Genomic DNA, 12,670 nt, shown 5'->3' with positions numbered 1-12,670 from the left:
GTCTGGTTCAGCCTCGGAGAGGAGTTGGGGAGAGGGATGGAGTCAGTGGCTGGGGAACGGAGTCTGTGACGGGGACCGAAAACAATGGCTTCGGTCTTCCCAATATTCAATTGGAGAATATTTCTGCTCACCCAGAGCTGGATGTGGGACAAGCGGACTGACAGGTTTAGAGACCGAGGAGGGATCGAGAGAAGTGGGGGTGGGGTAGAGCTGGGGGTCGTCAGCGTACATGGGGAAACTGGCTCCGTGTTTCCGGATGATGTCGCCGAGGTAGATGGGGAAATAGGAGGGGGGGGGCCAAGGATAGATCCTGGGGGGACACCAGAGGTAACGATGCGGGGGAGGGAAGAGAAGGCGTTGCAGGTGATTCTGTGGATAAGAATGGAACCAGGCGAATGCAGTTAGATCAGGTGGAGATTGCGCGGGGGACGGTGGGGGAGGAAGTGGCAGGTCCTGATGTCTCGGGCCCCATGCGTGTAGAGCAAGGCTCATTGGTCCAGGAACTCTTTCCCTGGTCCAGGAACTCTTTCCCCGCCCCATCATTTCCACACATCACAAGAAACAGGAGCAGGAGTCGGCCATATGTCTCCTCGAGCCGGCTCCGCCATTTAATCCGATCATGGACTCAGCTCCGCTTCCCTGCCCGCCCCCTTATCCCCTTATCGGTTAAGAAACGGTCTATTTCTGTCTTTAGATGTATTCAATGTCCCGGCTTCCACAGCTCTCTGGGACAACGAATTCCGCAGATTTACAACCCTCAGAGAGAAGAAATTCCTCCTCATCTCAGTTTTAAATGGGCGGCCCCTTATTCTAAGACCATGCCCCCTAGTTCTAGTCTCCCCCATCAGTGGAAACATCCTCTCTGCATCCACCTTGTCGAGCCCCCTCATAATCTTACTCGTCTCGATAAGATCACCTCTCATTCTTCTGAACTCCAATGAGTAGAGGCCCAACCTCCTCAACCTTTCCTCATAAGTCAACCCCCTCATCTCCCGGAATCGACCGAGTGAACCTTCTCTGAACTGCCTCCAAAAGCAAGTATATCCTTTTATATGGAAACCAAAACTGCACGCAGTACTCCAGGTGTGGCCTCACCAATACCCTGTATAACTGGAGCAAGTATATCCTTTGGTAAATATGGAAACCAAAACTGCACGCAGTACTCCAGGTGTGGCCTCACCAATACACTGTATAACTGGAGCAAGTATATCCTTTGGTAAATATGGAAACCAAAACTGCACGCAGTACTCCAGGTGTGGCCTCACCAATACACTGTATAACTGGAGCAAGTATATCCTTTGGTAAATATGGAAACCAAAACTGCACGCAGTACTCCAGGTGTGGCCTCACCAATACCCTGTATAACTGGAGCAAGTATATCCTTTGGTAAATATGGAAACCAAAACTGCACGCAGTACTCCAGGTGTGGCCTCACCAATACACTGTATAACTGGAGCAAGTATATCCTTTGGTAAATATGGAAACCAAAACTGCACGCAGTACTCCAGGTGTGGCCTCACCAATACACTGTATAACTGGAGCAAGTATATCCTTTGGTAAATATGGAAACCAAAACTGCACGCAGTACTCCAGGTGTGGCCTCACCAATACCCTGTATAACTGGAGCAAGTATATCCTTTGGTAAATATGGAAACCAAAACTGCACGCAGTACTCCAGGTGTGGCCTCACCAATACCCTGTATAACTGCAGCAAGTATATCCTTTGGTAAATATGGAAAGCTCGGTGCTGATGCTCACCTGTGCTGTCGTGCAGAGCGGAGATCCAGATGTCCAGGCGCTTGAGGCTGTGAGGGGAGAGAGAGGAGAGGTGAGAGGCGGCGTTTAGCATGCGAGAGGGAGGGAGGGAGGGAGGGAGCCCCTCGCCCTCGAGGACCGGGATCTCTCTGGCGGGGGGAGCTCACTTACTTTAGCAGGCCGAAGACGAAAGCGTTGAACTTCCTGCGGGGGTTGCCGAGCTGGGGCAGCTGGTCGAGCTGTGCGTAGAGGCTGGTCAAAGTCCTCGGGGCAGAGCCTGTGGGCGGGAGAGGCAGCGTGAGAAGCAGAGGAACGACGGACCAACCAGACCGGCGAGAGGGGAGTGGGGGGGGGGGAAGGAGGGGGAGGGAGGGGGGGGGGGAAGGAGGGGGGGGGGGGGGAGAGTGGAGTGGAGGGGGAGAGGGGATCTGATCCCCAGTGAGAGTCAACAACTTCAGGCGGTGTTTTCTTTGGAGGCTGAGGGGAGACCTGATTGAGATGTGTAAAATGATGAGGGGCCTGGATAGAGTGGATAGGACGGACCTGTTTCCCTTGGCAGAGGGGGTCAACAACCAGGGGGCACAGATTGAAAGTAATTGGGGGGAGGTTTAGAGGGGATTTGAGGGGAAATGTCTTCACCCAGAGGGTGGTGGGGGTCTGGGGGGGAACTCACTGCCTGAAAGGGTGGTAGAGGCAGAAACCCTCACCACATTTGGATGTGCACCTGAAGTGCCGTAACCCACAGGGCTACGGACCGAGAGCGGGAAAGTGGGATTAAGCCGGGTGGTGCAGACATGGTGGGCCGAATGGCCTCCTTCTGTGCTGTAAATGTCTATGAGGGGAGGGGGACCTGTACCCCAGTGAGAGTCAGCACCTTTGGGAGAGAGGAGGGGACCTTTATTTACAAAAGGATATACTTGCTTTGGAGGCAGTTCAGAAAAGGTTCACTCGGTTGATTCCGGAGATGAGTGGGTTGACTTATGAGGAAAGGTTGAGCAGGTTGGGCCTCTACTCATTGGAGTTCAGAAGAATGAGAGGTGATCTTATTGAAACGCAAAAGATTCTGAGGGGGCTTTGCAGGGTGGATGCAGAGAGGATGTTTTCCCTTGTGGGGGAAATCTAGAACTAGGGGGCATAGTCTCAGAATAAGGGGTCGCCCATTTAAGGCAGAGATGAGGAGGAATTTCTTCTCAGAGGGTTGTAAATCTGTGGAATTCTCTGCCCCAGAGAGCTGTGGAGGCTGGGACATTGAATATATTTAAAGTGGAGATAGCCAGATTTTCAAGCGATAAGGGGGTGAAGAGTTATGGGGAGCAGGGAGGAAGTGGAGCTGAGGCAATGATCGGATCAGCCATGATGTTATTGAATGGCGGAGCAGGCTTGAGGGGCCGAATGGCGAGGCGGGCTCGAGGGGCTGAATGGCGGGGTGGGGCAGAGGGGCCGAATGGCGGGGCGGGCTCGAGGGGCTGAATGGCGGGGCGGGCTCGAGGGGCTGAATGGCGGGGCGGGCTCGAGCGGCCTAATGGCAGGGTGGGGTAGAGGGGCTGAATGGCGGGGCGGGGTAGAGGGGCCGAATGGCGGGGCGGGCTCGAGGGGCTGAATGGCGGGGCGGGCTCGAGCGGCCTAATGGCAGGGTTGGGTAGAGGGGCTGAATGGCGGGGCGGGCTCGAGGGGCTGAATGGCGGGGCGGGCTCGAGGGGCTGAATGGCGGGGTGGGGTAGAGGGGCTGAATGGCGGGGCGGGCTCGAGGGGCTGAATGGCGGGGCGGGGTAGAGGGGCTGAATGGCGGGGCGGGCTCGAGGGGCTGAATGGCGGGGCGGGCTCGAGGGGCTGAATGGCAGGGTGGGGTAGAGGCGCTGAATGGCGGGGCGGGGTAGAGGGGCTGAATGGCGGGGCGGGGTCGAGGGGCCGAATGGCGGGGCGGGGTAGAGGGGCTGAATGGCGGGGCGGGGTAGAGGGGCTGAATGGCGGGGCGGGCTCGAGGGGCTGAATGGCGGGGCGGGCTCGAGCGGCCTAATGGCAGGGTGGGGTAGAGGGGCTGAATGGCGGGGCGGGCTCGAGGGGCTGAATGGCGGGGCGGGCTCGAGGGGCTGAATGGCGGGGCGGGCTCGAGGGGCTGAATGGCGGGGCGGGCTCGAGGGGCTGAATGGCGGGGCGGGCTCGAGGGGCTGAATGGCAGGGCGGGCTCGAGGGGCTGAATGGCGGGGCGGGGTAGAGGGGCCGAATGGCGGGGCGGGATCGAGGGGCTGAATGGCAGGGTTGGGTAGAGGGGCTGAATGGCGGGGCGGGCTCGAGGGGCTGAATGGCGGGGCGGGCTCGAGGGGCTGAATGGCGGGGTGGGGTAGTGGGGCTGAATGGCGGGGCGGGCTCGAGGGGCTGAATGGCGGGGTGGGGTCGAGGGGCCGAATGGCGGGGCGGGCTCGAGGGGCTGAATGGCGGGGCGGGGTAGAGGGGCTGAATGGCGGGGCGGGGTAGAGGGGCTGAATGGCGGGGCGGGCTCGAGGGGCTGAATGGCGGGGCGGGGTAGAGGGGCTGAATGGCGGGGCGGGCTCGAGGGGCTGAATGGCGGGGCGGGCTCGAGCGGCCTAATGGCAGGGTGGGGTAGAGGGGCTGAATGGCGGGGCGGGCTTGAGCGGCCTAATGGCGGGGCGGGCTCGAGGGGCTGAATGGCGGGGCGGGCTCGAGGGGCTGAATGGCGGGGCGGGCTCGAGGAGCTGAATGGCGGGGCGGGGTAGAGGGGCCGAATGGCCTGCTCTTGGTGTTGTGGCCTACCCGGGCCCTCACTGTCCCCGCGCTGACCGAGACCATTACCTGCTTTCAGCGAGGCCTCCACCACCGACCAGGGGGAGTTGGGCCTCCGCCCCACAATCAGGTCCTGCTGGTGTGGCTTCAGCCCGTCCCGGACCACGGCCTCGAGAGCTGGGCACAGACCCCCCAGCACTAGCTGGCCCACCAACGGGCTGACCCTGCTGTCCCCGAGCTGAGCCTGTGCAGAGAGAGAGGGGACACACATCATCAGTGCAATGTATTCGCTTCCTGACTTGCAATCCCTGCCTACCCGAGATCTTGCGCTCTGTTGACTGCGAGGGTGGAGGAGCAGGGGGGGAAAAGTAAGAGAACAATGGTGGGGGGCATATCCCAGCATGCACAGCAAGCGTGAAAGCCTTCCATTAAATCCACAGGACCTTCGATTTTAATATCTGTAATGCATTAGCTTTGTGGGTATCTCTGCTTAAGAATGCTTAGCAACACATTTGCGAATAAACCAACTGGTTTTAATAGCAAAGGTTTAACAATCACACCACACATTACCAGTTCATCCACCAGGCTCACAACCACCTGCCCCATCGTGGATCCCCCGAACCCAACTGGCCGGGGTTTTATTGAGTCCTGTGAACATCACGTGACTCGCTAAGCCCCGCCCACACCTCAACAGCTCCACAACTATTTCAAATCAGAACATTAAATCAAGCGCCCCTTTTAGGTAAGGGCACTTTCGAAGCCACACATTTCCAAATAAACTTTTACGGGAACTTATAAATCAAATTAAAATTCGGTTGCCGGGGGCGATGATGCACTCCAGTCCCTCCGGCGTCCACCTCTCGCGGAAGGCCGCGAGCGTACCGGTGGACACCGCGTGCTCCATCTCCAGGGACACCCTGGCTCGGATGGAACCGTGGGAGAGAGGCAGGCAGTCGGGCTGAACGACCGCCCGCTGCCTGGACCGGCTGATGGCCCCCTTGGCCATGCCCAGGAGCAGTCCTAAGAGGAGGCCTTCCTACCTGCCCCCTCTGCATCGGGCAACAGCTCCACAACCCTCTGAGCATAGCCACAGTTGCATATATTACACATGGTGTTGAGGTAAATACAGACATGTGCTCCATGCACACTGAACCGTATGGAAGCACGATAACCAACCATTACCAGGGTAATGGAGTCATCCATCTTATCCACGGTAAGGAAGTCAATGGAAAGAACTTGCATTTCTATAGCGCCTTTCATAGCCTCAGGACCTCCCTAAGCGCTTCACAATTAAGTACTATGTTTGAAGTGTGATCACTGTTGTAACTTGGCAGCCAATTTGCACACAGCAAGCTCCCACAAACAGCGATGTGATAATGACCCAGATCATCTGTTTTTTTGTTGCTTGAGGGATAAATATTGGCCCCAGGACACCGGGGAGAACTCCCCCTGCTCTTCTTCCAATAGTGGCCCCGGGATCTTTTACATCCACCCGAGAGGGCAGACGGGGCCTCGGTTTAACGTCTCATCCGCAAGACGGCACCTCCGACAGTGCGGCACTCCCTCAGTACCGCCCCTCCGACAGTGCGGCGCTCCCTCAGTACTGCCCCTCCGACAGCGTGGCGCTCCCTCAGTACCGCCCCTCCGACAGTGCGGCGCTCCCTCAGTACCGCCCCTCCGACAGTGCGGCGCTCCCTCAGTACCGCCCCTCCGACAGTGCGGCGCTCCCTCAGTACTGCCCCTCCGACAGTGCGGCGCTCCCTCAGTACCGCCCCTCCGACAGTGCGGCGCTCCCTCAGCACTGCCCCTCCGACAGTGCGGCGCTCCCTCAGCACTGCCCCTCGGAGCAGCCTGCTCACAAACTGATCTTGCACGACAGGTAGTCCAGGCTTTAGACAACACAGATGACACGGTGCGTCTACTATCCGCGCTCTGCTCAAACAACTAATGGCGACTTTAGGTCGTACCTTCTGTACAATGTTCCGAGCAACACTGAAATGGGAGACGATTTGATCCACAGATACATTAACGGCCCACAGGAGACCTAAACAGAAAAACGTCACAATCAACTCGGGGAACAAGGCAGTCGGGAAGAAACAAAAAAATAATTACATTTATATAGCGCCTTTCACGAGCACTGGACGTCCCAACGCGCTTCGCAGCCAATGAAGTACTTTTGGAGTGTAGTCACTGTTGTAATGTGGACAGACGCGGCAGCTCAATTGCGCACAGCAAGCTCCCACAAACAGCAATGTGATAATGACCCAGATCGTCTGTTTTTTGTTGATTGAGGGATAAATATTGGCCCCAGGACACCGGGGGTAGCTCCCTTGATCTTCTTCGAAACAGTGCCATGGGATCTTTTACATCCACCTGAGAGACAGGGCCTCGGTTTAACGACTCATCCGAAAGACGGCACCTCCGACAGTGCGGCGCTCCCTCAGTACCGTCCCTCCGACAGTGCGGCGCTCCCTCAGTACCGCCCCTCCGACAGTGCGGCGCTCCCTCAGTACCGTCCCTCCGACAGTGCGGCGCTCCCTCAGTACCGTCCCTCCGACAGTGCGGCGCTCCCTCAGTACCGTCCCTCCGACAGTGCGGCGCTCCCTCAGTACCGCCCCTCCGACAGTGCGGCGCTCCCTCAGTACCGTCCCTCCGACTGTGCGGCGCTCCCTCAGTACCGCCCCTCCGACAGTGCGGCGCTCCCTCAGTACCGCCCCTCCGACAGTGCGGCGCTCCCTCAGTACCGTCCCTCCGACAGTGCGGCGCTCCCTCAGTACCGTCCCTCCGACAGTGCGGCGCTCCCTCAGTACCGCCCCTCCGACAGTGCGGCGCTCCCTCAGTACCGCCCCTCCGACAGTGCGGTGCTCCCTCAGTACCGCCCCTCCGACAGTGCGGCGCTCCCTCAGTACCGTCCCTCCGACAGTGCGGCGCTCCCTCAGTACCGCCCCTCCGACAGTGCGGCGCTCCCTCAGTACCGTCCCTCCGACAGTGCGGCGCTCCCTCAGTACCGTCCCTCCGACAGTGCGGCGCTCCCTCAGTACAGCCCCTCCGACAGTGCGGCGCTCCCTCAGTACCGTCCCTCCGACAGTGCGGCGCTCCCTCAGTACCGTCCCTCCGACAGTGCGGCACTCCCTCAGTACTGCCCCTCCGACAGTGCGGGGCTCCCTCAGTACCGTCCCTCCGACAGTGCGGCGCTCCCTCAGTACCGTCCCTCCGACAGTGCGGCGCTCCCTCAGTACTGCCCCTCCGACACTGCGGCACTCCCTCAGTACTGCCCCTCCGACACTGCGGCACTCCCTCAGTACTGCCCCTCCGACAGTGCGGCGCTCCCTCAGTGCGGCACTCCCTCAGTACTGCCGCTCCGACAGTGCGCCGCTCTCTCAGTATTGCCCCTACGACAGAGCGGGGCTCCCTCAGTACCGCCCCTCCGACAGTGCAGCACTCCCTTCAGTACTGCCCCTCCGACAGAGCGGGGCTCCCTCAGTACCGCCCCTCCGACAGTGCAGCACTCCCTTCAGTACTGCCCCTCCGACAGTGCAGCACTCCCTCAGTACTGCCCCTCCGACAGTGCAGCACTCCCTCAGTACTGCCCCTCCGACAGTGCAGCACTCCCTCAGTACTGCCCCTCCGACAGTGCAGCACTCCCTCAGTACCGCCCCTCCGACAGTGCGGCGCTCCCTCAGTACTGCCCCTCCGACAGTGCGGCGCTCCCTCAGTACCGTCCATCCGACAGTGCGGCACTCCCTCAGTACTGCCCCTCCGACAGTGCGGCACTCCCTCAGTACTGCCCCTCCGACAGTGCAGCACTCCCTCAGTACTGCCCCTCCGACAGTGCGGCGCTCCCTCAGTACTGCACTGGGAGTGTCGGCCTGTATTTTTTTGTGCTCAAGTCCCTGGAGTGGGACTCGAACCCACGACCTTCTGACTCCGAGGCGAGAGAGCTGCCCACTGAGCCACAGCTGACAGCATTGCAGTCGGAGGCTCACAAAGTCGGCGGGGCAATTAAAGGGTGCGTCAGTCGCCCGGTGACCCTTGGCGGGGACCACCGCGCAGAGTGACAGACACCTGTCGTTCTTCTTGTCAAGAGCTCCCCGTGCTCCGGGACTCGGGAGAGAATGCGTGCGTTGCCCCCCCAGCCCGCCCTCGGCCCCCGCTCGTACCTCTCTTGTGCTGCGGACCCAGCGACGGGCGGCTGTCCCCCGGGACGGGCGGGTGAAGGGAAGGGGAATCCGCCACTCCAGCCATCCCGGACCATTCCGCTCGGGATCCTGCCGGCAGAGATCGACTGCGGCCGACTGAAACACAAAAAAAAACGGAGACACACACAGAGCGCGCAGATTAAACGGTGCAGGGGCAGCGACCTCACAATAAACACCCCCGACCCCTCCCCACCCACCCACCCCCGGGGAAATCGGAGAGCGAGCGCTCACAGCCCCGGCTAGAGTTAACAGAGAGACGGATGAACATGCCTATGGGGCTCACCGGGAACGAACATAGAAACTAGGTGCAGGAGCAGGCCATTCGACCCTTCGAGCCTGCACCACCATTCAATAAGATCATGGCTGATCATTCACCTCAGTACCCCTTTCCTGCTTTCTCTCCATACCCCTTGATCCCTTTAGCCGTAAGGGCCACATCTAACTCCCTTTTGAATATATCCAACGAACTGGCCTCAACAACGTTCTGTGGTAGAGAATTCCACAGGTTCACAATTCTCTGGGTGAAGAAGTTTCTCCTCATCTCGGTCCTAAATGGCTTACCCCTTATCCTTAGACTGTGGCCCCTGGTTCTGGAACTCCCCCAACATCGGGAACATTCTTCCTGCATCTAACCTGTCCAATCCCGTCAGAATTTTATATGTTTCGATGAGATCCCCTCTCATTCTTCTAAACTCCAGTGAATATAAGCCTAGTCGATCCAGTCTTTCCTCATATGTCAGTCCCGCCATCCCGGGAATCAGTCTGGTGAACCTTCGCTGCACTCCCTCAATAGCAAGAACATCCTTCCTCAGATTAGGAGACCAAAACTGTACACAATATTCCAGGTGTGGCCTCACCAAGGCCCTGTACAACTGCAGTAAGACCTCCCTGCTCCTATACTCAAATCCTCTCGCTATGAAGGCCAACATGCCATTTACCTTCTTCACCATCTGCTGTACCTGCATGCCAACTTTCAATGACTGATGAACCACGACACCCAGGTCTCGTTGCACCTCCCCTTTTCCTAATCTGTCACCATTCAGATAATAATCTGCCTTCATGTTTTTGCCACCAAAGTGGATAACCTCACATTTATCCACATTATACTGCAATAGCCATGCATCTTGCCCACTCACCTAACCTATCCAAGTCACTCCAAGAATGCGTCCCGCCCCCTTGCCCCCCGCCCGGGCACGTACCGAGCCCCCTCACTGTGATCCCACCGCATTCCAACCCTGGGGGTCACAGTGAGGATGCTCACAGGTTTGCCATGGTGCACCATCTTGCTGTCCGGAGGAGGCGGGAGTCCCCAGTGGAGTGCTCGCTACGCGGGAGTCCTCCCTCTATTTATTGGGGACTTGGCCTGGAGGGTGTTGTACGGGTCAGTCCCGTGCAATCTTTTTTAAGTCGGTTCACGGGCTCCCAGGCCGCCTGCAAAATCTGCGGTCTGGAGGAGTCCGTGTTCCACGTGTAACGTTCAGTGTGCGAGGTTGCAGCCCCTGTTCCAATATTTAAAGGGGCTGCTCCTCAAATTCTGGCTGCACTTCAGTCCCACGCTCCTGATCTTTGGGCACCCTGTGCGGAGGTGAGCGGGCAGGTCCGAGGGCCTCCTCGTCGGACCTTTCCTGGGCCTGGCCAAGGGGGCCATCAGCCGCTCCAGGCAGCGGGCGGTCGTTCAGCCCGACTGCCTGCCTCTCTTCCGCGGTTACGTTCGCGCCAGGGCGTCCCTGGAGATGGAGCAGGCGGTGTCCACCGGTACGCTCGCGGCCTTCCGCGAGAGGTGGGCGCCGGAGGGACTGGAGTGCATCATCACCCCCGGGAAAAGAATCTGAATTTAATTTGGCAACGTTCACAGACCATTTGTGAATCTGTGGCTTCGAGTGGCCTTACCAAAGGGAGGGCACTTGATTTAAAGATGTTTTAAAAATAGTTGTGGAGCTGTTGAGGTGGGAGGGGGTTTAGCCAGTCACGTGATGTTCACAAGACTCAATAAAACCCCAGCCAGTTGGGTTTGGGGGATCCACGATGGGGCAGGTGGTTGTGAGCCTGGTGGATGAACTGGTAATGTGTGGTGTGATTGTTAAACCCTTTGCTAATAAACCAACTTGTTCTTCATAGCAACGTGTTGCTGTGAATTCTTAAGCAATGAACCCATGAAGCAAATACATTAGAGATCTCCCTCTCTCTCTGCCTCACACTCTGTGATATATGCACCTGTGTGGGAGCCATACCTGCCCGCACTCCCCCGCCAGTACCAATCTCCGGTGTGAGTCACTGCTTGCAGGACGTGGGAGAGAGTGAGAGAGAATGAGTGAGAGAGAGAGAGAGAGAGAGAATGAGTGAGAGAGAATGAGTGAGAGAGAATGAGTGAGAGAGAATGAGTGAGAGAGAATGAGTGAGAGAGAATGAGTGAGAGAGAATGAGTGAGAGAGAATGAGTGAGAGAGAATGAGTGAGAGAGAATGAGTGAGAGAGAATGAGTGAGAGAGAATGAGTGAGAGAGAATGAGTGAGAGAGAATGAGTGAGAGAGAATGAGTGAGAGAGAATGAGTGAGAGAGAATGAGTGAGAGAGAATGAGTGAGAGAGAATGAGTGAGAGAGAATGAGTGAGAGAGAATGAGTGAGAGAGAATGAGTGAGAGAGAATGAGTGAGAGAGAATGAGTGAGAGAGAATGAGTGAGAGAGAATGAGTGAGAGAGAATGAGTGAGAGAGAATGAGTGAGAGAGAATGAGTGAGAGAGAATGAGTGAGAGAGAATGAGTGAGAGAGAATGAGTGAGAGAGAATGAGTGAGAGAGAATGAGTGAGAGAGAATGAGTGAGAGAGAATGAGTGAGAGAGAATGAGTGAGAGAGAATGAGTGAGAGAGAATGAGTGAGAGAGAATGAGTGAGAGAGAATGAGTGAGGAGAGAGAATGAGTGAGAGAGAATGAGTGAGAGAGAATGAGTGAGAGAGAATGAGTGAGAGAGAATGAGTGAGAGAGAATGAGTGAGAGAGAATGAGTGAGAGAGAATGAGTGAGAGAGAATGAGTGAGAGAGAATGAGTGAGAGAGAATGAGTGAGAGAGAATGAGTGAGAGAGAATGAGTGAGAGAGAATGAGTGAGAGAGAATGAGTGAGAGAGAATGAGTGAGAGAGAATGAGTGAGAGAGAATGAGTGAGAGAGAATGAGTGAGAGAGAATGAGTGAGAGAGAATGAGTGAGAGAGAATGAGTGAGAGAGAATGAGTGAGAGAGAATGAGTGAGAGAGAATGAGTGAGAGAGAATGAGTGAGAGAGAATGAGTGAGAGAGAATGAGTGAGAGAGAATGAGTGAGAGAGAATGAGTGAGAGAGAATGAGTGAGAGAGAATGAGTGAGAGAGAATGAGTGAGAGAGAATGAGTGAGAGAGAATGAGTGAGAGAGAATGAGTGAGAGAGAATGAGTGAGAGAGAATGAGTGAGAGAGAATGAGTGAGAGAGAATGAGTGAGAGAGAATGAGTGAGAGAGAATGAGTGAGAGAGCATGAGTGAGAGAGAATGAGTGAGAGAGAGTTGAGGATGAGTGTGAGAGAATGAGTGAGAGAGAATGGTGAGAGAGAATGAGTGAGAGAGAATGAGTGAGAGAGAATGAGTGAGAGAGAATGAGTGAGAGAGATGAGTGAGAGAGAATGAGTGAGAGAGATGAGTGAGAGAGAATGAGAGAGAGAATGAGTGAGAGAGAATGAGAGAGAGAGAATGAGAGAGAGAGAATGAGTGAGAGAGATGAGTGAGAGAATGAGTGGAGAGAATGAGTGAGAGAATGAGTGAGAGAATGTGAGAGAGAATGAGTGAGAGAGAATGAGTGAGAGAGAATGAGTGAGAGAGAATAAGTGAGAGAGAATGAGTGAGAGAGAATGAGTGAGAGAGAATGAGTGAGAGAGAATGAGTGAGAGAGAATGAGTGAGAGAGATGAGTGAGAGAGAATGATGGAGAGAGATTGATGTAGAGAGGATGAGTG

At 56.6% G+C, this 12,670-nt stretch overlaps 1 protein-coding gene across 2 annotated transcripts in view; it reads right to left on the bottom strand.

Annotated features, from left to right (window-relative positions):
- rusc1 (RUN and SH3 domain containing 1) overlaps window positions 1-12,670 on the bottom strand; it is a 50,982-nt gene that overhangs the window by 6,521 nt on the left and 31,791 nt on the right. Inside the window, exons 2-6 of one of the 2 annotated variants that reach the window (XM_070868560.1) lie at window positions 8,658-8,792; window positions 6,465-6,541; window positions 4,567-4,741; window positions 1,927-2,032; window positions 1,759-1,805 (exon numbers count right to left, since the gene is read on the bottom strand). In XM_070868560.1, coding sequence (XP_070724661.1) covers window positions 1,759-1,805; window positions 1,927-2,032; window positions 4,567-4,741; window positions 6,465-6,541; window positions 8,658-8,792 — 540 coding nt within the window. The remainder of the gene's footprint in view (window positions 1-1,758; window positions 1,806-1,926; window positions 2,033-4,566; window positions 4,742-6,464; window positions 6,542-8,657; window positions 8,793-12,670) is intronic. The other variant, XM_070868561.1, reaches the window with a different exon arrangement.

Source organism: Pristiophorus japonicus, chromosome 30 (assembly GCF_044704955.1).
Source record: "Pristiophorus japonicus isolate sPriJap1 chromosome 30, sPriJap1.hap1, whole genome shotgun sequence".
In the NCBI taxonomy this organism is placed as follows: domain Eukaryota; kingdom Metazoa; phylum Chordata; class Chondrichthyes; family Pristiophoridae; genus Pristiophorus; species Pristiophorus japonicus.
The sequence above is the reverse complement of the archived record's forward strand: the minus strand, read 5'-3'. Positions and strand labels throughout refer to the sequence as shown.